This window comes from Conger conger, chromosome 4 (genome assembly GCF_963514075.1).
Source record: "Conger conger chromosome 4, fConCon1.1, whole genome shotgun sequence".
Lineage (NCBI taxonomy): Eukaryota > Metazoa > Chordata > Actinopteri > Anguilliformes > Congridae > Conger > Conger conger.
Window position 1 is genome coordinate 18,439,521 of NC_083763.1, and position 23,391 is coordinate 18,462,911.

The 23,391-nt window shown below is 42.6% G+C and overlaps 1 protein-coding gene across 6 annotated transcripts in view; it reads right to left on the reverse strand.

Moving 5' to 3' along the window:
- Positions 1 to 23,391, reverse strand: part of kank4 (KN motif and ankyrin repeat domains 4) — a 43,781-nt gene that overhangs the window by 8,223 nt on the left and 12,167 nt on the right. For 2 of the 6 annotated variants that reach the window (XR_009708654.1, XM_061240859.1), the window contains exons 1-6: positions 15,576 to 16,041; positions 7,629 to 7,698; positions 4,234 to 7,380; positions 3,354 to 3,441; positions 1,005 to 1,250; positions 344 to 428 (exon numbers count right to left, since the gene is read on the reverse strand). Coding sequence is in view for 5 of the 6 variants with exons in the window: in XM_061240859.1 (XP_061096843.1) it covers positions 344 to 428; positions 1,005 to 1,250; positions 3,354 to 3,441; positions 4,234 to 7,380; positions 7,629 to 7,644 (3,582 nt within the window). In the remaining variant the exon portion in view is untranslated. Of the gene's footprint in view, positions 1 to 343; positions 429 to 1,004; positions 1,251 to 3,353; positions 3,442 to 4,233; positions 7,381 to 7,628; positions 7,699 to 14,915; positions 15,035 to 15,575; positions 16,042 to 23,391 lie in introns of those variants that run through there. The other 4 variants (XM_061240861.1, XM_061240863.1, XM_061240860.1 and 1 more) reach the window with 3 other exon arrangements.

A 23,391-nucleotide genomic window follows, 5' to 3' on the forward strand; every position in this document is an offset into this window, starting at 1 on the left:
ACTCAGACAAGCTACCAGCACTAGCTGGTTGACCAGCTCAATTTTCAAGTTGGTCAAGGTAGCATAGCTGGACTTTACAGCAAGGATCTTTACTACTCCACAGCCAGTAGAGCTATGCCTAAACCTGAACAATTCTTACACTCCATCTCTCAAAGTCACTGTTCCAACAAAGCATAAAATGAATTTGCACTTACAGATTGATCTGTTTGGTAATATACAGTTCAATTTCATTTTGAAGTACAGTAATGTTCTCCACTTAGTGTATCATCATACAGTTTATTGTCCATTTATTTTACAATTCCGCTGTTAGTTACTATCTACCAGTAAAGAATTGGATACTTACCATCTCTTTGTCAGGAGCTTCAATCTCTGCCTGCCGATCTTTAATGAAATGGCAAGCCGTCATGAAGCCTTCATCTACTGTTTCCCTGAGAGTAAACACAATAATCTTACGCTTATAAACATAATAAATAGGCATTTGCCTGTTACATTGCAAAGATGTTGCACCATGCAAGACATTTTAAAAATACAAAGAAAATTGCAGCTTCCAGCTTCCTGAACAATAATATGTGGCAGTCTATAATCATGGTTATGTTATGCAATATCCAAGCTAAGACACACTGTTTTTGCCGTGCTGAAATGTTGTGGCAGGGTTACATTTCCACAGTCTACAGCATTGGGATGACATTACATATCCCCTGAGAGGGATCAGACATTTTGGATCATGCATTCAAGGTCTTGTCTCATCATATATTAAACATCAGTGGTCACCTGATTTATACTGCCTTTCAGGCTGAGAAACGTTATGAACAGAGAGCAGAACTGCGTCCACCTCATATCACTGTCTGGCTCCTGTGCCGGGCCAGGAACGGTCTCTGAGGCATCCTCAGTGTGCTCTTTGAGTGTGCCAAGATCAAACACGCTCTTCACACTTGGCCGCGCAGGACTGTAACAGCGGATAAACAACGCGGCGCTAAACTCCCGCTGCCTCCTCCTCGCCTTACCCGCCTGGCTGCTCCTCCTGGAGGCCGCTGCTGGCTTCCGGGGCCACAGTGTCACAGTCCGGCCCCGCTGCCTGGGCCCCCTCGCACGCGGGCTCCTCTGCTGTCGCGACCTCGGGCACGGCCATGTCTCCTTCCTTCTCTTCCTTCTCCCCCTCCTTCTCCTCCTTCTCCTCCTTCTCCTCAGGCTCTGAGCTGTCCTCAGCATTATCCTCCTCGCTGGACTCCTCGCTGGACGTTGTCTCATAGCTGGACGCATGAAAAAACAATAAATGAAAACGTGCATGGAAGCCTGCACACCAATGATTGATCAAGCAAGTGTGAACAACTTATTTTATTTCTATTTTTACGTTTCGGCTCCTGCCGTCTTCAACACCATTCCAAGATAGTAATAAATAACGGATGAAAGGACGGCCTTATGGGCTCTGCTGGCGTGCTGTGGATGAAAAGCGGAAGGCGCACAGTGTGGGATTCCTGTCGGCCTCTATTAGCCAAGTCTCAAGCGCAGAATGCTGCTCTTCATAAATGTTTATACGTGTTCATAAAAACAGGAGCAGCTCGACCCCCGGATTCCCACAGGGATACAGGTGAACAGAAGCAGCATGCAAAAAGGCCATCTATCAGAACCTTCCAGAAGGAGTGTACACACTTTAGAGTGTGTTGCCCCTCTTGTGGTAAAGGAAAAGGAAGGCAGCTGAAGAGTATTTGGGAAAAAGCAAGAAAAAACTGTTTTGGCTGCGAAATGGAGGATAACCCTCCACATAATTCAGTTTTGTGACTAAAATATACAGCCTGGTGTCATGGCATATACGAACACGTCTTTACAGAAGCACACTTACGTTCTCACAGGTAGACTTTGCTGCAGTTTTAAAATGAAATGTCCACTAGGGGTGGTAAAGAAGCTCAGACAGGAATGGAACATTACAAGCATTTTTTAAGTCCTCCAGAACTACCCAATTAGCTAGACTAGTGTCATGTGGTGGCTGTGTGAATTTAAGAAAACATTACATAAAAAGTAATAAATAAATAACTAAATAAATGAGATTGCCTTTCCCCCAACCCTCTGGACCCTCCTTCTTGATTAGTTCAGATTTAATATAGTTTGTTTATTTACGCTTTTCACAAACGGCAAAAGCTCATGTACTAACCACTAGATTGAACCACTACACTAAACCAGTGGAGTCGGGAAGGCCGTCTCCTGAGCAAACGTGCCTCTTCTCCAGTAATTTAAAGTCTATGCTTCCCTTTAGCACCCCCAGTGGACGTTTGATTTAGAAACTGCAGCAAAGTGTACCTGTGAGAACGTAATTGTTCTTCTGTAAACACATGCTCAGAGGTATGCATATCCCACGAGACTGGGTAGAAAATATAAGGGCACAGTGCTGAAGTCTTAGCAATCAGGTAACCCAAGATGAATAAAACCACTGTTTCACCATATAGTAATGTCAATACTGAAAGGCCTACTTTTCATGGGCTCTGAGGCAAAGCTCACATTGGTACAGTGCACTAGTCATGACTTGAAGAACCACTGTTTTTCCTTGGGAGTTTAAAGTTTAAAAACATGGAAAGCCGATTCGAGGAAAGTCCTTTCATTTTATATATAGTCATGGACCTGCTCTACAAGCCAAAGCATGATTGGCCAGTTATGTTCTACTCCCTGTGTTTTATGTGAGTTGTCCAGTGCCCGTGGTGTTTGTATGAGATGGACTATGTGTGTGTATGTGTGTGTGTGTGAGATTTCCTGAAGGTGTAAAAGGCATAGGCCTCTCAGCCACATATCAAATACACTTTCAAAGCCTACAGAACATTACACTCTTCAAAACCCACCATCTTCCAACAGCAGAAGCCCAGCTGCAGGCCCTCTGCCTGGCATACCCCAGGCCCTCAGTGGGTGATTTCATTAGTTCTACAGACAGAGGAGACTTCTGAGGACAGTTACTCTGACAAGTGTACTCAGGTTCCCCTGATGTTATCAGCCCTGGCGATATCTTTCTTTGATAAGGGAGCAGGTACTGTTGGCAAGCTGCTTCTGTTGGGTAATTGCTGTGAGGAGTATGCAGATGCAGCTGACAGGCTGAGCTAATAATAATCTAACAAGATGCAGCCCTTTGTCTCAGACACTGTTTCGTTGTTTAACTGGGCTCATAGATGTCTGGCTGCACGTGCTTAGGGAAGTTACCATGGCAGTGCTTTTGTTTACCTCAGACCCTTGGTGAAATATGGAGGATGTTCAAACACGCAGAATTAATTACCTACACCCTCTGACAAACTAGCCGAGTATTAAGTCCAATATATCTGCCTTAGGACAGACAGTAACTCCAGGTGAATGTAGAAAATGTAATAAAAGTTTACCCTCCGTTTACGCCAACAAACTTGAGGTTCTTCTTGGCTCCCCCGTTTCCTGGCTTGTCGTCATTTTTCTTCATTATGGATTTGAGTGCTGAAAGGTCAGATGATAGAAAATGTATGCATGTGTTCTGCCATTTAATATTCAAACTATACCCTGTGTGCTCTCAACAGAGAACATAAAGAAGCAATTAATATTTTATTGAATAATAATAAAAAATGAATGTGACTGTTGGAACAATCAATCGAATAAATCCATTGCGAAAAGCTCTGGAAGTAATAATTGCATATATTTTATTGAATCTTTTTAAAAATGCATTAGGCATGACAATGTTTACTTGTTTTATTTTTGTTTGCTTTGTCTAGGCTAACAGAAGATCTCAGAGTCTATGGTTGTAATTATGGCAGAATTGCACTCATCGAATTGTTGGAAATACATCTTTCTACTGTCTTTAGTAAACCTCTTGGGGCTGACTCAAGAATGCATAAGGAATTCTATTTACATGGCATACAGAAAGTTGTTGTTCATAATATCATTTGATTATTCCTTCAGCTGTATTTTACTAAACTAAACAGACTAAACAATATCTGAGGCAAATATCAATATTGTAGTAGCAGAGAGGGACAGGTTACATTTTTATGTGGCAGAGATGAGGTATTACTGAGACAAAACATGGGGCTGAAAAAACTGCATTCCGTATTTGATCAGCAAATGGGAGCTATCCAACAATACCATTATTCCTCAATCTAACATACAGTATGTTACAAATCTTCTGATGATCATCAATCTTAAATAGATACAAGGCCGCTACAAGGTGACGTGTTAGAAGCCACCTCTTCTGCTCTCTCTGGGAGAAAAAACAGGTGATTATGTGGGCTGCAGTACCTGCTTGTCGATTGGACCCTCCCTTCTGTCCTGGTGAAGAGTAGAAGGCAGACAGAGCACTGAGTGAGCTGACCAGTTGCGTCTGAATGGAGCTGAACTTGGAGGCAGGTTTGTTTAGGGTGGTGGCAATCTCAGGGTGCCCACTGCCCAAGCCTGCCCACTGCTCATTCAGGAGACCCTGGATTCTGTTCACGTACTGGCCGATGGCTGCGTTTGGGGCCGGGGACTCGCTCGGCCCTGGGGGACTGGGCTCCGGCTCTTGGCTGCTCTGGCAGGGTTGGGTAGTTTTGGGCGAGGAGCTTGCTTCCTCAGCGCTATCTGAGGCAGCAGGCTGTGAGCTTTCTGCCTCCACTGCTGTCTCAGGCTGCATCTGAACGTTACTGCAAGGTTCTTCCTGAGGAGTGTTCTCTACTACTTGGAAATGCACGGTGAGTTCCGCTTCCTCATGTTTCTGAACTCTGAAAGTGTCAGCGGAGACCTGAGCTTCTGTGAAATCAGTCTGAGTGGTTGTACTTATCAGATTTTTCTGTTGTTCAACGGTGATAGCCAATGTGTCAGACAACAGTGGCTCCCTGTCAGTGGAAACTCCTTTGGAGAGCAGCTCTGGTGCTGAATCAGTGCTCACCGAGGCATCGCAGGTCAGAGTAGGATCAGAAGACGATGTGTCTCCTAAATCACCACTTTCCTGCTCCACTTGTACCTTCTCAGCCTTTGTTTCTTCTGTTAGCAATTTTATTCTCTCTTCTTTCAACTTGTTCTCCTCAATTTGCTCTCTCAGTAAAGCATTAGTATTTTCCAGCTCCTTGTTGACATCGCTGAATTTCTCTTCGAGAGCCATCAGTTTCTCCTGTAGCACTTTGATTGTAAGGTTCTCTGATACACTGCTCAACTGATCTCCCTCTGTCACAACTTTCTCCTCCCCTGAATGTCCCTCCATTATGACCAATGTTGTGGTTTCTTCTTTTACTGTAAGGGTCTCTACTGTCAGCTCTTGTAACACTGACTCTCGTGCTGAAGAACTCTCCAATACTTCATCTTGTACCATTGGTTTCTGAGCTACAGGGTCCATTGTTGTTTCTTGTTCCGCTGCTTCAGGTGTTGATGAATTGTCTTCTACTTCACCTTGCTTCATTGATTCCTCTACCACAGGGCTTTCTGTTGTTTCTTGTTGAGTTGATTCCTGTGCAGTCAGTGGCTCTTTTATTTCTTGTTCTATGAATTCTTGTGCAGGGGAACTCACTGATACTTCATCAAGCTTCAGTGATTCCTGTGCTGGGGGGCTCTCTAGTGTCTCTTGTTCAGCTGGTTCCTGTGCTGAAGAGTTCTCTGATAGTTCATCCTGCTTCACTGGTTCCTGTGCTGAAGAGTTCTCTGATAGTTCATCCTGCTTCACTGGTTCCTCTGCTGTAGGAGCTTCTCCTGCTTCTTTCCCTTCAGATTCCGGTGCAGTCGTGGGCTCTGTTGTTTCATGTTCTTCAAATTTCCGTGCTGAAGAACTCACTGCTTCTTCATCTTTCTTGACTGTTTCTAGTGCTGGAGAACTCTCTGCTTCTTCCTCTTGCTTGACTGATTCTAGTGCTGAAGAACTTGTTGCTTCGTCATCATGTTTGACTAGCTCTAGTGTTGGAGAACTTTCTGTTTCTTCCTCTTGCTTGACTGATACTAGTGTTGAAGGACTGTCTGCCAGTTCTTGTTCTACTAGTTCTGGTGTTTTACATCTCTCTACTATTACATATTGCATCACCAGCTCCTGCGTTGAAGGACCCTGTTCTGGTTCTTCTGTTGGTACTTGTAATGAACACTCTGCTATTTTGTCTTGTATTAACAATTCATGTGTTGTTGAACTTTCTTCCAGTTCTTGTTCTGCTGGTTCTTGAACTGAAGAACACTCAACTATTCCGTCTTTTGGCAATACCTGTGTTATCAAACATTCCTCCGGGCCTGGTTCACTTGGTTCCTGCACTGAAGAACTCTCAGCTATTTCATCTTTCACCAGTTCTTGTGTTGAGGAACTCTGTGCTGGTTCTTCTTCTGCTGGTTCATGTGGAGGAGCTGTTATTTCATCTTGCATCACTAATTCCTGTGGAGTAGAACTATCTTCTGGTTCTAGTTCTGTTGGTTCCTGTGGTAAGGGACTCTCTGGCACTACTTCCTGCTTCCCTGATAGATTTTCTAAGGGCCTTCCAGTATCTTCATGCACCTCTGATTCCTGCTGCTCTGTTACACTGTGTTGGTCAGGCTCCTGGACCGGTGAAGGCAGCACTTGTTGATCCAAACTCGGAGCTGCATCTGAAACTACGGACTCCTCTGAAGTCACTGTAATTTGTATTTGATCACCTGCACCATCATTCCCTGCATTCTGCATGCTGTCCTCAGTGATGAGCGAAGTTTGGGAGTTAAGCTTCAGAAGGAGGTGCTCTTTCTCCTTACGCAGGGTGCAGATCTCAGCCCGAAGCTCCGGTATAGTCCTGACCTGCTCCTCCAGCTCCCTAATCCTCTGTAGAGCTGTGGCAAATTGCTGGTGCAGCACCGCCTGATCCTGAGGTGCATCACACCTCTTGTCCATATCGGAGGAAATAAAGACATTTTCAGAAGAGCCATTCTCTCTGCAAGAGTCCCCAGCAGCTTGAGCCCCTTTGTCCTCCACAGGCTCCGAGCTCTTCCTCTGCATGACTGTGACTGGCATGCTGGACGCTCTCAGTAGATGTGGCCTGACATGAATGCCCAGGGGCTGTTCATCAAATTCCCTGACGCTACCATCCTCTCTGTTGGATTTGTGGATAACTCCAGGTGCCCTGGGGTGGCCCTGAGACCCACCCTCACAGGCACGAAACTCAAAGATCTGCTGGACCTCCATGACCCGTGACTTGGGTTTGGGGCCCAGGGTGGACGTGGATGTCCAGCTGTCCTTGGGGGCAGCTCTGGAGGCATGGCCAGGGAGGCTGAAGTTACGAGGCAAAGTGCTGAATTTGGGGCCCTTGTTCCTACGCTGGATGTGAACCTTCTTGATGGTATTGCCCTTCTCAATGTCATCGACGTATTTGAGGAAGTCCAAGTCCAGGTGAAATCCATATGGGGTTTCAACGGAGTATGGCAGCTGCTTCCGCTGACTACCACTTTCAGGGGCTTTTGAGGAAAAGCCATTTGCTGAAACATCAATGTTAAAATATTTGTTAAGACGCAATGATATCAATAAATACATTCAGTACAGTATAAAGTGCAGTGTATGTGGTTAGCCTTGCATTTTTATTGAATTTATAAGTTAAAGGCTTGAATAAAATATAATCACAGCGACATGCAGCTTAGCTCTGTTAGAGTTCAGCTCTATTATATCAGCCATATTGATATGCTGCACTGGCTTCCAGATCAATTCAAAATAAATAGAAAATTCCTACCATTTTTCTTGTCCATCACTTGAGTTTTTCAGTGTCATTGATTTAATCTCATGTGGTCAGTATTTGCAACCTGAAAAAATAAAATTGATCAATGTTTACTTGTGAATTATAAATAACATTTTATTCTACATTCATCTTGGGCTTTTTAAAGTTGTCAGTTATACATTTTAATATAGGTATATGGACATAAACAAATGGAAAAAATACATTTGCTTAAAAAGTAATCATGCAGTGCCCTGAATGAATATCTCTTTCCATGAATGTGTGGTTGTTATTATGATGGTTATAGAAGCTGGGTGAGCAAAGGAGATAGTTCTCTGAGGTCTCAGGCTTTGATGTTTAATGCCAGTTTCACCATGTTTGTACTCCATTACACTGCTCCATATTTAAGCACTACAAGTAATCTAACTCTTGAAAAAAAAAACTTTTTCCCAAACTCAGAAAGCAGTGGCACTCACTAATGGTCTTAAACCATCACAATCACAAATGCACTTTTTTCAGATGTCCATAATTAATACATAGTCATAACTAATTCTGATTCTAAATGTAGGTTTGAATCTGAATAAATGCTATTTAAGTACCAATGAATGTCATTTAGGTTTCTTTATATGTACATTACTCATAAGCAGCTAACAGCTGCTGCAGGGGACATTGAAATAGGCCAGCAACAATAGTCTACATTTTAATTGCAGTTTTATAAATTGCAAGAACTATCAAAGAGACTCATTTCCCTGTAAACCTACCATTACCCAACTTAAAATAAATACACATTTATTAACTTGTTCCAAATAGCTGATATGACATACATCCATTTGGATATAATCAACCTCTCAAAGCACTGACCTTTTTTCCTAGCCCAGTAGAAGCTGTATGAAGTTCATGACCCTACAGTGAAGACATATTTTGAGGAAACTCCTTGTCTCTATGTGTAAGTATTCAGAACACAACATGCACCATATCTAACCATGAACAAGCCTAATGTTCTTGCTCACCTTTTAACATGATGATAATGTAAAGCCATACCCAAAGGTAAGAGGACGTATGGGGTGGATGGGCCATTATCAAGATCAGATCTTACAGTTTAGTTGAGGAACATTGGAATTTTCACAATAGCTTTTTTTAAGGCAACATACAGGCTTTCAGAAAATATCCTGTAACTCAGTCTTTAGTACCAGACAATTGTAGCAGAACGCAGAAAACAGAGGAGAAGGAGCAGCAGGTGCCATTAGTCATGGGGAAAACTTCTGCCAGGGAGACATTCAGCACCATGGTGCTAATGCATCACTTTGAAGTCTCAATCTAACATTATCATTTTGAGACCTAAGGGCTTAGCAACCAAAGACATGTCAAATCCACCTAAGAAGTGTATAGGCTTTCAATACGGTAAATGGAGGGGGTGGGGGGCACTTATGGTCCCAGTACTGGTGCACTCACCCAGCTAGCTATCTGTCCCCGAGCACAATAAATAACCACTGGCTCCAGGTGATAAATGCTGTAGAGCGGCCACAGTCAGAGGGCAGGTTAAAACCCAGCATGAGTCAATTCTTAAAAGCTCACAGGAACCTCAGTGGCAGGTACAGTATGTCTAGGACACCATCAGGGGGAAGCAAACAGAACAATGTGACCTGCAGTTGGTTTATTTCCCCCTAAGCTCACACTGTTGGGTGGACAGCTCCACATGTGTCCACAATTTTTTGTGGATTTCATGCACAAGTTGGCACATGTTGTGACTTGTGGTTCTGGAACGACCAGGTAGACAAGAACACAGACAACCATAGTAGAGTGTAAAGATTAAAGATAAGTGGCTTGCTTATTCTAACATTTTAACCCTCTCAGAATCCACAATAACAGGTTATAAATCTCCTCCAAAGACAGTACAGTAGTGTAACCACAAGTGAGGGTCAGGCATCAGCATCAGGAAGAACACAGGGATCAACACACCCAGGGTGGGAGATTGAACTGGGAACCCTCTGAATGCCAGACGACCACTTGTTACAGGACCTCCTGAGCTAATTTTCCCCCCGACTAAATTAATCTATTCTCTCCAAACTGTGAATGAGTATCCCCTCCAAGAGTTCCAACTCACATCTGATATGCTGCAGAAACCACCTAAAAGAAGCTGTGGTCTCTTATTGCATCACCCAGCAGGATAGCAGCAGGAGGCAGAGGAATTTTCTGCCTAGAAAAGATTTTTTGAGAAAATTCTGCTGCTCTTGAGCCTTCCCCAACCTACTCATCAGCACTAAAATGCAGCTGATAATCGCTGACTACAGTAGGTATGGATATTCAGCCAATTATCCAACTGGAACAGAAGGCCGCTCATTTAATTGGTTATTTTTTTCTTGAATGTGAAGGATGACTTGCATAGTGAGGCAAGGGAGAGCTTGAACATCTGGAATTTGTCTGAGAAAGTAAATTGGGCTTTTCCATTCATTCATATTACTTCTATGGCAGTGTAAACAGTTTTTGTTTACATGTGTGATGAGAATTAAGTATTTTTCGATTCAGTAGTTTCCTACTGTGTATGTGTACATTTGATTTTATCATAAATCACATATTTCTTGGCTCATTCCTGGGTAGAACATTGTTTGATATATAGCAGTTATTTTTCAGAGAAAGGGTAGTTTGCTGAATAGTTTGCTACATATAGAGCACATGCCCTTTTCAAAAGCATTTAAAAAATATATATATATAAATATACAGTCAGTGAGTAATTTATTAGGTAGACCTGTACACCAGCTTGTTAATGCAAATATTTATTCAACCAATAATGTGGCAGCAACTAAATGCATAAAAGCAAGCAGATGCAGCCAAGAAGTTCAGCTGTTGTTCAGACCAAATGTCAGAAATGTAATCTAAGTGACTTTAACCGTGGAATGATAGTTCATGCCAGACAGGATGGTTTAAGTATCTCAGAAACTGCTGATCTCCTGTGATTTTCAAGCACAATAGTCTCTAGAGTTTGCAGAGAATTGTGCAAAAAAAATCAAGGGGCCAGACTGGTCTAAGCTGACAGGAAGGGGACAGTAACACAAATAACCACACATTACAACAGTAGTGTGCAAACCTCTAAGTGGATAGGCCACAGCAGCAGAACCGAGACCAATTAAAGTAAAAAAAAGAAGTCTAATAAATACCAAATAAAGTGCTCGCTGAGTGGCTATTCACAAAACCGGATGCGTTTACTGCACCTATTTGGATTCAGTACCTTCCTCACCCATTATTCAAACCTGTAATCTTCTCATCATTAATCTAATATACTATTTACTTTATTTAACCAGGTAGATAAAAAGAAAGCTTAATTCTGATTTGCATTTATGACCAATACAATGAAGGGAAGTAGTAAGTAGTAAAGTAATGAGTCGGGAATGACACTGTGTATATAATATGGGGAATGACAAGGTGAGGTATGTGGGAAATTGACCGGGGCACCAGGGGTAGCACTGATGCTCTTTGAAAAACGGATCTTTCATATGATCACAGAACCTTAGTTGAACACCTCAACCAACAGAAGGCAAGGTGCCTTCAGTACAATGCCACCTTCACTCTGCTAGGATGTTAGATTTTATTTGTCCAGAGGGAAAAGTATCCCATACTGGTCTAACAACATAACAAGTAGCAGCATCCATTTCCCAGGAGCTACCCAATCCAAATATTACTGTAGATAAGCCCAGCCCTGCTTACCTTCAGTTGTTTCATATATGAACTTAAAGGCAACACAGGGTGGTGTAAAGTTTAGAATACTGTACTAACCAGGAAACATTATGAAGAAGTTGTGCTAAACACGAATGATGTAATGTAATGTAATGCAATGAAGGCTTTTTGTGCACAGCACCACATGTAGTATAAACTTTACAAAAGAAACAAAGTTATCCAGAGTGGAGGTCAACCAAAGAAAGGAGACATTGGCCTCTCCAGTACAACCTGTGGAGCTAGGTCTACTGTGTAAATACCTCTGAGCCAAGCATAACTGGCAACACAGGAAGGAAACAGACAGAAACATCCACCCTGATAATGCCCCTTTATTAAACAAAGGCTTATCCAAACCCAAGCCTTCAGTTCTGCTAAAGAAATACTGCATACTGTGTCAAGCCATTTAGATCTATTCTTTATTCTTAGTTCATTCTTACCCTTCTTTTACCAAGAAGCCTCTCTAACTCTGATGTGCCAGCTTCCTGTAAATGGGAGATTCTTCAATTAGGGGCACTTTCGACTTTAGACATTTTTTTAAATTAAATCTTTTTAAATTCCGTTTTTAGTTTTACTATTTCAAAATCTTTACTAAGTGTTCTGGAACAAGGATCGTAGCACAGCTTTGATCATTTTTGATATTATGATTCATTTTTCAAAGTTGTCACAGCAAAATGTCATTCCCATCAGAAAACCTAAAAACTGATTTCAATGATATGATATGATATGAAAAAATTATATGACAAGCAAAATCATTCCAGTAAATATAGCCAGTGTCCTTTGAGAAGCATGTTCTAAATACTTGAGATAATAAAAAAATAAAAAAATGTTATCAAAAAATGCAAACCAAGCTTCATCCAAAATTATTTCTTACAAAAAAAACTGTCATGGAGTATGAATACAATAATACAATTAAGTGATTAAAACACCAGAAACATAAACATCCCTTTGACTCAAACCTTTCCATGTTAGTACTAGTAACTCAGAAACTTCGCAAATGAATATATTTTTTAACATCAAACTCTCACTTTCAGCAAGTACATGTACAATGGAAAACCAGGTTCTTTCACTTTCTTTCAGCCTTAAAATTGATGATGTTATTGGAATTTGAAATAGCATTCACCTAGGCAGCAAAATCTGCAGCTGTTGGATTTCAACAGATCGATGGTGGAATCCATTAGGTTTATGGCTTCAACTCCATGCTCAAGAGTGGAAAGGTAGATTAATGAAGGTGGGAGAGAGCAGAGGAATAGACAGAGCTGGATAAGGGGCTTAAACTCTCCATAGTGTTATCTTTTAATAGTTTTATGACTGTCTCTGTCAGCTCAAAGTCAAAAACCACAGAGAAGCTAGCAAAAATTATCAAAGACCTGACTGCACTGTGCCAAAGTCAAAGCCATAAAACGCAACTTACAAAATTATATGCGCACATTCTGCAGTCCCAAGGGACCGTGTGATCTACAAGCACAACACTTTAATGTAATTACCACTCCAGAGAGGTGGCAATGGACAGGCATTCTAAATCCATACAGGCTATTAATTTCCCTCCAGTGAGTGCTATAAATTAGTCAATTCAGCACATTCATTTCAACGTATATATTTTTACATTGTACACTTGACCAAATGAACTGCACAGGTTCAAGGGGAGGGAGTGGGTCCTTAATTGAAAGTCAGAGCTTATCATGTTTCTCCCTCCGTCCAAAATCAAATTACATTCATGCAATAACCGAATCCACCACGGACGTGAGGCAGAAATAATGTGATGTGCTCATGTTGTCTTTGTGACCGAGAGGGAAGGTGAACAGGGTGAAGAACAGCTACCACGGGTTATATTTAGAAGCTAAAACCAGTGAGCTGTGTCTTTTTCTCTCAAACTACTGTCATTCTGGCTGAACATTATTAACCTTAAAATCTCCGCAGAATAAACCATCATAAACACGACAGAGAAGTGCACTGGGGGATAACTGACTACCTGGCTCGAAATTCTCACGCTTTGAAGATGCTTTGGCAGTTATTGTTATACAGTGGTGTGTGTTTTACGGTCACTGATTTGCATTAATTTATTTATACTCAACTGAATGCCTTGGTTTCAAATCAAATCAATGACCCTAAAAAAAACACCCCTTGAAACTCAGTCTCAATTTGGCTCCTTCAAAAAGTGAGACTTTAGAACCAAACAGCTGACAATCCCATAACACCTTGCTCCATTGTGTTTATAAACAACTTCAGATTTTAAAAAAATGCAAATAGCAAAAAAGTAAGCGATGGCAAAACAGAAATCAAACAAGAGATATTCTTAATTGAGCATTCTCCACATTTTTTCCAGTGGAGATTCCTTGTTGGAACAGCATGGGCACTTTCACATGACTACAATCTCTCCCCCGAAGGCCTTTTATCTTCACTTGCCTTGAGCTCACATGCCTCCCTGACTCTCTCCCACTTACTTCACATGTATTGGCATACCAGACAAAATTACTGTCTTCCAATGGAATAAATAAAATAGATAAAAAAACAGAAAAGTAAAACTGGAGCAGTACATATTATGTGCATTCCCCTGTCTGAAGTGACACCCATTGAAACAGCCAATAGGATGCTTTCACGCATCAAAGGTGAAATCATGTGTCATGTGACTTGTCACTGATGCTACTCCCATTTCAGAGGATTTCATCGATCCGCAGTCAAACCTCCCTGTTACCCCACGTCTTCAGGATTGCACTGTCAGACACCAAGGTAGACCTGGGCCCCTCGTGACCTTCTTGTTATTACTGGCCGACCATCTAACCACCATTCCTCATGCTCTTCTTACCAGAATATGAACAATAAATGTCTGTTCCGCACAAATGACCGGCATTGGGCTTGTAATCGTAGCACAGCCAGTGTTTCCGAAGAAATCGTTCTGCTCAAAACATGTGTACAGTGTCAGGGGTACACTCTCATAAATAAAGGTACGAAAAGTGCCTAAAATGCTCGTCGCTGGGGCGGTACCCTACAGGAACATAAAATTGTACTGTTAGACAGCAATATATAATTAATTTTCCATTTCTTGCTTGGCAAACATACTCATTTGTACCCAAAGAGAACATTACTGTACTTACAGGGCACGTTTGGGAAATGTGATCACCCTGAAGGACAAAAATGTACCTCCACTGTCACTGCATTTCTGAGAGTGTAGAGAGGAGGGCCGGTTGAAGCCCTTGCTGGCGTTATCATGGAGGTGCAGCCAGCATCACCCTCCACATGCTCTGTAACATAAGGGTCCCCATCTCTCCGCAGCACAACAGACCTGCTTTATCTCCTTATCATTGCAATGCCTCCTCTGTGGGGACACACTGCAGAGTATGCGGGCAGCACACCAGACAAGTGGTCCAGTGGCTTTCATTAGTGAAATGGAACATCTCATACGTATATAAATTATTCATCTGAGCCCCCCGGCAAGTGCTATTCCTCCGTGATGATGAGGCAGAGCCTTTCTCCCCCGTTAGTGGAAATGACATTAATGTACAAACGCAGCAGCGCTTCGCTAACGAACACGCACCGCTTACATGCAAAACCCATAACGGGCTCAAATGCCTTTTCTTTAAGAGAAAAACAACACACCTGGTGTCACAGGCGATGATGCCAGCCATATCCTCTGTACCGGAGATGTCAGGAGAAGGGGGGGAGGACCGGAACGCGGGACCTTACGGTGCCTGAGACGCAGACCGCCACGCAGATACGTGTATCAATTACAGCACTGTCACTTCACATGAGCTGGCTACCCGTCCCACCTGAAGGGAACGCGCTCCGTGCAGCCGGCTGGCAGTGCTCCTCTCCCGTCACGCACCGATTTCCACACACACGCGCTGAAACCCCCGCCTCCTGCTGCAGCGAAAGCCTGCATGGCAACAACTCCCCGCACTCGCAAACGCTCAATAACAAAACAGCAGCACACAGCAGAAAAAGCCCGCGTCGCGGAGGAAACGGCTCTCACCCCGCCGATGCGCGCGCTCTCCTGCCGGACACGGCGGGGGACGAGCGGGGCTCCGGCCCCCGGAGAGAGAGAGACCGCATAATCCACCCCGAGTGTGTGAAATGCCTGTCACTTTCTCCTGCACTGCAGCAGCTGTGCTAGCGGGCTGTTATCACTATCCAATTGAGCGAACGTGCGCGTAGTAACATAAGCCGGTGTGTACACACCGGACGGACGGACACACACACACACATACACACGGACACACGCACGCATGCGAGAGAGAAGACCCACAGCTTGGTACAAACCTCTAGCGTCCACTGCTTTTCCAGTTCCCCAGAGAGACAGGGTTTCCTCTCACCTGCTGTTTGCAGCTACTGTGCAGCTCCTCTGTACTGCAGCCTGCCTGCCTGCCTGCCTGCCCCCTTTCTTCCCCTCAACTTCAGCAGAAGACCAAAAAAAAACCCAGGGTAATGTTGATAGGGCTGCAGAGAGACTCAATTCTAGCTGCTCAATGTGCTGGTCAGGTGACCGGTGCTGCTGTCTGTCTACAGCAGAGAAGTGCCTCGGAAAATAAAACAGGGATTAACAATAACAGTTATGCTGTTTCGGCTCAGGAATTCCGTGTAAAATCCCTTTTTCTCCTCGTTTCAACTATCAGAGAATCGAACTAATTGTCTTCTCATGAGCTGGATCGGTTCAAGTCCTCTATGCACTTGTTTTCTTTTCTGTAGCCCCTGGAATGGGGGCTGAACTGCTCATGAACTCCCACTACTCAACAGTGTAATCATTACTGTTAAAAGGGAGTCAATTATTAACAGAACTTAAATGGGTCCTTTTAACAGTCCCTCTCTTATCTCCCCCAAACACAAATTCTTCAGGCGCAGTTTTGGCCAGTTCTTTAGCTCATTCTCACCATTGACAGTACTACAGTGTTGTTTGAGGACTTGTGCACTTTACATCCACTGTCAAGTATATGTATATCCCCAAAACAAACAATAGTGATCATTAAGAAAAGAATTACAAGGGCAAATAATTACTGTGTATACAGTGTTCATAGGTATATGCAGTGGGCTCCAGAATTAGTGGCACCCCTGACTGCAATAAAAAAAGAAACAATAAAATTATTGACATAAACTCAAAATGCCAACATATGAAAAATACTGTACTTTATTCATTTCAATGGAACCAACCAGAATCACACATTCATTTAATAAAAAATACATTTAATCAAAATCAAGGTTTCATAATTATTGGTCCCCAGGGATAGTACAATTATAACAACATGCAGGCTTTTCCTGTAATGCTTGACAAGTTTAAGGAACACCACCCCTTGCAAGATCCTTCACATTCTTGAGTTTGCACTTATCAACTACCCTCTTGATTTTGTTGTCACAGAACCATTTCAGTGTGGATTTTGAGGTATTGGCGCCAATAATTCTGGACCCCACTGAACATACAGTAAGTATTCACGATGCAGTATATAGTGACATGAATTCCAACATGAATTGGCTGAATTTAAAAGCATGAAAGCGTACATAATTCTCATAGTGGATGTGAGGAGGGAACATGTAATCAGGGGGGTAATATGGCGTGACACTCTTCATACCACACACACCTCTGAGGTCAAGGCCAGCAGAGTCTGGAATGGGGAAAACAGCCGTAAATAAAACACGTCTAACGGTGGCAGGGGTGAGGCTTGCGCTGCTGGTAGCCTTCTACAGTTATTTCCCCCCTCTAATAAATACCACATTACTCCCCACAAATCCGCCAACCATTTCAACCCCAGTGCATTTCAACCCCCTCCAGCTCTGCTCATCCTCACCCCAGTCCTGAAACAAACCCACCCCAAATCTCCAAGTCTGTAAATAATTGGCTGAAACAACCTTTTCCTTGCAGTGGCCCCCCCGTGGAGGTGCAATCCCAGGCATGCGCTCTGCATTTTGGGTCAGCTGTCACCCTTGTTTTTCATTAGCTCCCTCAAGTTTCTCTTCTTTTTCTGCCTGTATTTTTTTCAACTGGACTGGCAGAGGGGGGGTTTACTTCCCCCTGACCCCCCCAGCCCCAGGCCCCTCCTGCTCCGAGGCACCCAGGCCCCCCTGCTCCCAGACCCACAGGCCGACAGACCCCCAGGTACCCAGGGCCAGACCCCTAGCCAGCGCTCATGCTGCCCCCCTCCTGAATACACACCCACACAAGGCACATCAACAGAGACCGGCTTTCCTGCACAGGGGAGGGAACAGGGAAACACAGGTCATTCATCAGCTGCTCTGCTCTCTAAAAATAGGCTGTATATATACACTGAGCATGGCAGTCATTCAGAAGCAATTATGAAAGGCTGTCATAACTCTTAATTGAATTCTATCACAAATTCAGAAGACACAAGCTGCAGAATATTATCAAACATCAACATGAGCAAGATTAAGTCCTGTCTGTACACCAGCACCAAAACACATCAAAACACCACATTTTCTTGCCACCCATTTAAAAATATTTAATGTGAACATTAGACATGTATGTACTGCTATTCTTCTGGAAGAGTCTGCATTTGTAAATAATCCTGAGAAAATAGCATTGACAGGCCAGTAAAAACCTGTAAACGGCAAAATCAATAACCATGTTGGCATGAGACACAGTGTAGTACAGTAACCCACTTCTGTAAGGCTTCTAAAAACTTTTAGAGTTTGGAAAACAATGCCCATAATCCTACAGAACACACGTTTCACCAAGGGAGCCACAGATTTCAGCCTTTCCCATTCAGGGCAGCTGCTCCATCAAACTCAGCCTAAACCAGATGAGCATACAGCACAGAGAGGAGGAAACACAATAGCACTTATAGAAATACAGTCCCAAGGCCTCTTTATCTGATCTAGTCTCGCTGAGTATGGGAAGCGATAAGAAATTTCAATTTTTCTGTCTTTTTCAATTTCAATTTGTTCAGCTAATGCTTGCGTATGTTTTGTGTCTATGGACAGTATGGGATGAAATAAGGCAGCTGCCGGTTTAAAGAAGGCAATTCTTCTTCTCAGCCAAGCATTATATACAGTCACCTACTGGTAACTGACAAAATAAAGGAAACACTTAAAAAACGAGGGTTACAAAGAATATTAAATAGACATCTGTGAGAAGAGGCTGTTGTAGGTAGTAGGTTAGGCTAGGAAATGTTTCACAAGAAACAGTGGCTTAGACAATGTTGGAAGTCTGAGGAAAAGACACTCCTTGACTGAAATGAGTAAGCATCATTTCCAAATCAGCTCCGAATCAGCCTCCTACAAATATCAATCTACAGCTCAGCATCTTCAAGGACACATCATCAAGTCCCTTCACAGAGAGGGATCCTATGGTGTTTCCTTTGTTTTGGACAGTTTTGTATTTACTGTACAGTTGCCTTAGAAAAGGGATTGTATTGATGTCCAGTTTTGCCATCTAATTACAATTATTAGGAATGCATCATACTTCCAATAACCTTGGATAAATCGTAGATGTTCGATGTTTAAAGAATTTGTAACACATTTCTTAGACATGAAACTAGACTATACAGGTAATATGTAAAATAATGATGCAAAGCCTGCAGAGCTAGTTCGGGCAGACAACTCAAGAAGCGCTGTCCCCTCACATGATGTTTACGTCTAATGAGAGGGGCTCTACAAAGCACCAACCTCATCTGTTTAGACCCATGCTCATTTTGCATGCTCTGCCATGCTATGCTGCCTGCTAGCTGCTGCTGCATCTGCCCTGATGCGGCCATACAAAGCTGCCCTGCTGCCTGGTTCATTCTGCATGCTAAAGCCATTGCGCTTTCTGCTGCACTGCCTTATTTGGATTCATGCCCTAAAAATATACGCTTCTACCACCACCCCAGCATCCAGCAGTGAGCTCTGCTTCTTAAGATCCCCATGAGGGGGTGGTTTGTAGTCACTTCCTGTTTCAGCAGGCTTTACAACAGGGAGTGATGAGAGGCAGAGCCGAGGCCAAAGTTTGCATTAAACCTCAATAAACATTGCTTAATTCCTCCTGAGTTGTCTGACTGAACTACATTTATGGCCCTGTACATTCAAATATGAAACTGTATCACAGATAAATAGAGAGCAACTACAGTAACTACAGGACCTGGGGTGGTCCTGCATACTACATTTCACAAGCTCATTCTTACTGAGCAGCTGCCTGGCATCTGTGAGGCAGTTGATTGGTCAACATGACCACATGTCAGTTACAATGAGTTGCCATTTAAAGCATTGGTAATGAGTGATAAACAGGAAGCCTAAGTATATGAACATGACCAGAAAACTCTAACAATTTTACAACCAACATGACCAATGAACCATCACTGAAGGGCGGTCACAAGGACTTTTCTTCTTTTTATGGCAGTGTCCATAACCAATTACATTAAGGCATTTCCACACATTGTCCCAGTCACCAGCGTTCTGCAGTCAAGACCTCATGACCACAACTCTTAAATCACCACACAGATTCCATCTTTCAGAAATCCATCCTCTGCTGTTGAATTGACTGCTTCAAAAATACATTCTGTCGTTAATAATAATATAAGTTCTGAAACACAAATGATGGATTGAAGACCACATGTTCTTGCAAACACAGTACAGGGAGTATCTCACAGGGATAAAGAGAATAAGCATAACATGCTGTTTCTGCAAAAAAAAATATTTTCAGAGTAGCAAGAGGTATAGAACTTGGCAATGGGGTAACCCATCTACAAATTCCGAAATAAAGGAAGTACATTTCACCAGCTTTGTTTCTAGTCTGAGAGACACGTGTAGTTTGGAAAAATAACGTGGCCCTCATTATGAGTCATAAACGATGAGATGTGTTTTAATTATTCTTGGAACTGAGACCTCTGTGAAGTGAGAACTCAACTTGATGATATACATATTGGTAGCACAATACATATCTTTGTGTAAAAGCCTGTTCAAGAAATATATTTGTGTAGTTTTGAAGAAAACAATTGCTCAGATTAGTAGGTATAACTGTATTGCTAAGAGATTTTTGAAATTGTTTTAATGGTCAGCAGGGCTACGAATGGTGGAGTTAACATAGTGTGGGGAGGCTTTGAAGTTACAATGTATTCAGGTCTGTCTGCAGCAACATAGCAATGTTTTTTTGAAATAGCGACCTAATTTATTATTATGTTAAAATGAAGGGGAGTGTGAATAATCACATTTCAGGATAGCCATGAAGATGTAAGCGTATGGAAATTCGGTCAGGCTATTGTGTGGCAGGTTTTTAATGAAGGACTTGCATCAACTTGAAATGAGCACTTTCTTTCCATGCCTCTCATTAGTAATCACCACATTGTGAATAATATTCTTGCATTCATGGGCACGGACAGGCATATTTCTCAGAGGGGTGATGATACACTGCACATAGATTTACTCAGGCTCAGTATGGCTCCCTGTTTATTCATTTGAAAGGAATAATAATAAGGAGAAAAATACTATGCTAATCACCAAACGTGGCGTTGTCTGGATGCCACTCAACGATAGACACGCTGCAACAAGAGTCCACAGCTGAAGCGGAATGATTTTTTAAAAATGGTTTAAAGAGTGTATTTTTTATTTTTGTGATTCGCTCATCACAGTAAAAAACAGATCAAGTAGAGAGAGCTAATGGAGCTGAGGAAGGAGGGCGGGTGGAGGGCACAATATGATCAAGAGCCGCAGAGAAAGGCATCCTGGAGAGAAACAGAGTGTGAGGCCCTGATAAGGCTGGCAGGGGGAAAATAGTTTACCTTGAAGTGCTGTGCCTGCTTTTACCAATAATACCGTGGAAACACAAGGGTTAAAAGAAAATGTCTTATTTTAGCCACCAGACTGAGAGTGAATGAGGTACTGGAGCATTTAAGGGAGCTTTAAAACATCTGGAAAGAACAGACAGAGATAGTGAATGTAATAGACAACATCATATTAGTCAAACAGCAGAATATTCAGGAGACTCTGGATTTAATTGGATGTATTGGAGCTGGGAAATGATTTCACGACAAAAGCTTTGATTTGTTCAGCCCAATTGAGTCTTGTATGAAAGTCTGTTGAGGCATTTTTGAAATGACTTATTGTGACATTACAACTGATTACAACTGTAACAGAGTTGCTCCATTTCACCAGGGGCATTGTACTGTACCATTGTAACAAGAGCTCATGGGTGCAGTGTTTGCCACAGCATTTAATATGCGCCTTATAAAAATAATTTTTAAAAAGCTTGCTGAAGTCCTTGTTATGGCCACATTTTATTGCAGTCTCGGTGATGGCTTGCCAATTTTCACCTTCAAAGCTTTTCACTGTGCCCAAAAGATAATGGAAGCAATATATTCAGTTTATGTGCTCCTTTTATTTTTGTACAATTGCAAAATGCAGCTGAGCAGTATGGGTCAAAGAGCAGAATGACCTGGAGCAGGAGTGGGATGGAGCCTCCTTATTAAGCGTCCACAGGCTGGTGGAGCAGGAGTGTGTGCACCCGCAAAGTTGGCACACAGCGTTCACACAGGAACATAGTGCAGAGTACACACCCAGTGCTCATACAGGAATATAGCCCGCTTTACCCACACACAGCGTTCACACAGGAACACACAGCGTTCACACAGGAACACCCTGTGCTCACACAGGAACATAGTCTAGACTATTAAAACAGAGCTCATACAGGAACATAGTCTAGTCCTCTTCGCACTTGTACTTGTGTTTTATCTGCACTTCGTTGTACGTCGCTCTGGATAAGAGTGTCTCCTAAATGCCTTGTAATGTAATGTAATGTAGTTTACCCAAACAGAGCTCACACAGGAACATAGTCCATTTTACCCACACACAGCTCACACAGGAACATAGTCCAGTTTACCCACACACAGCTCATACAGGAACATATTTCAGATTATCCACACATTGTTCACACAAGAACATAGTCCAGATTATCTACACAGTATTCACAAAGGAACACAGGCCAGGTGATCCACATAGCAAGCAAACTGTGGAAAACCCTTTCACTGGGGTGTATGGACAGCCCATTGTGTACAAAACTGCTTTCATCATCAATAATTGCCCACTGCTCTGCCAGTCCCTTGTAGTGATGCGTAATGGGTGACAGATGGAGCAGCAGTGTTTGTACACAGGTTGGTTAGCAAGGCAGCTCTCCACACACACACGCTGAGGGAGGGCGTACCATTTTCCTCACGGCTCATTAGCTGCGTGTGACAGGATGCAACATGGCTAATGTTCATGTGAAACTTTAAGCCATCAGAATGCAAACAGCAGACAAGCCAGAAACAACATGGTTGGCTAATATGTGCAAGTTAGTGCATAATCTATTGACTGTTCTCATACCACTGCCAGTTGGCAGCGAGCTATATAAAGCACTTGTATTGCATAACAGAGCCATATGGATTTGGGAAGCACACATTTTTGTGTCGTGATTTTTCAAGTATTTTGGATGAACGGCTTTCTTTCTCAAAACAATAGCACATTGTTGCGTCACCAAATCAATGTTCATAAGATCTTGTTAATGTTATTAAGATCTCGTCATTTGAATCTGCGTGAGCCTATGTACAGTTTTTCATTTAATTCATTTATGTATTTATTGTTCTGCGGTGGGTAGGTAAATGAAATACAATTTAACTTTACACACATACATGAATGTCAAACATGAATTGATATTAAACTGAGTCAAATGCACACAAAACGGACAGGATGCTATTAAGTATCGCTTCAGTTCGATCTCTTTCAGTGAAAAAAACCCCAAAATGGTTTTCTCCCTGGAAGAATGCTTTGTGCAGTTCTGTGGATAAGATCTTTTCTGCAGTCAGTCATGAGGAATTCTGGATGCCATAAACTGTCTGTCTCTTTCTTCACTATTGATTTCCACTCAGGGGCCTGTGAAGGGACTGCTGCTCTAAAATAGCATACTAAATATGGGAAACTGCAGCAGTGAGCGCAGACAAAGGCCAGCGCTGGATATCGAACATGTGTGAAGAATGGTTTTGTCACATTTGGAAGATAAAAATGGCCGTGCGTGTTTATATGAGCCATTCCCCACAGGGACCGAGAGAGACATGTGTTGTTGGAGGGCTTTGAACTCTGTGGGAGGAGAACATGACTCATTTGTCGGTTTGGTTCTTCAACATGG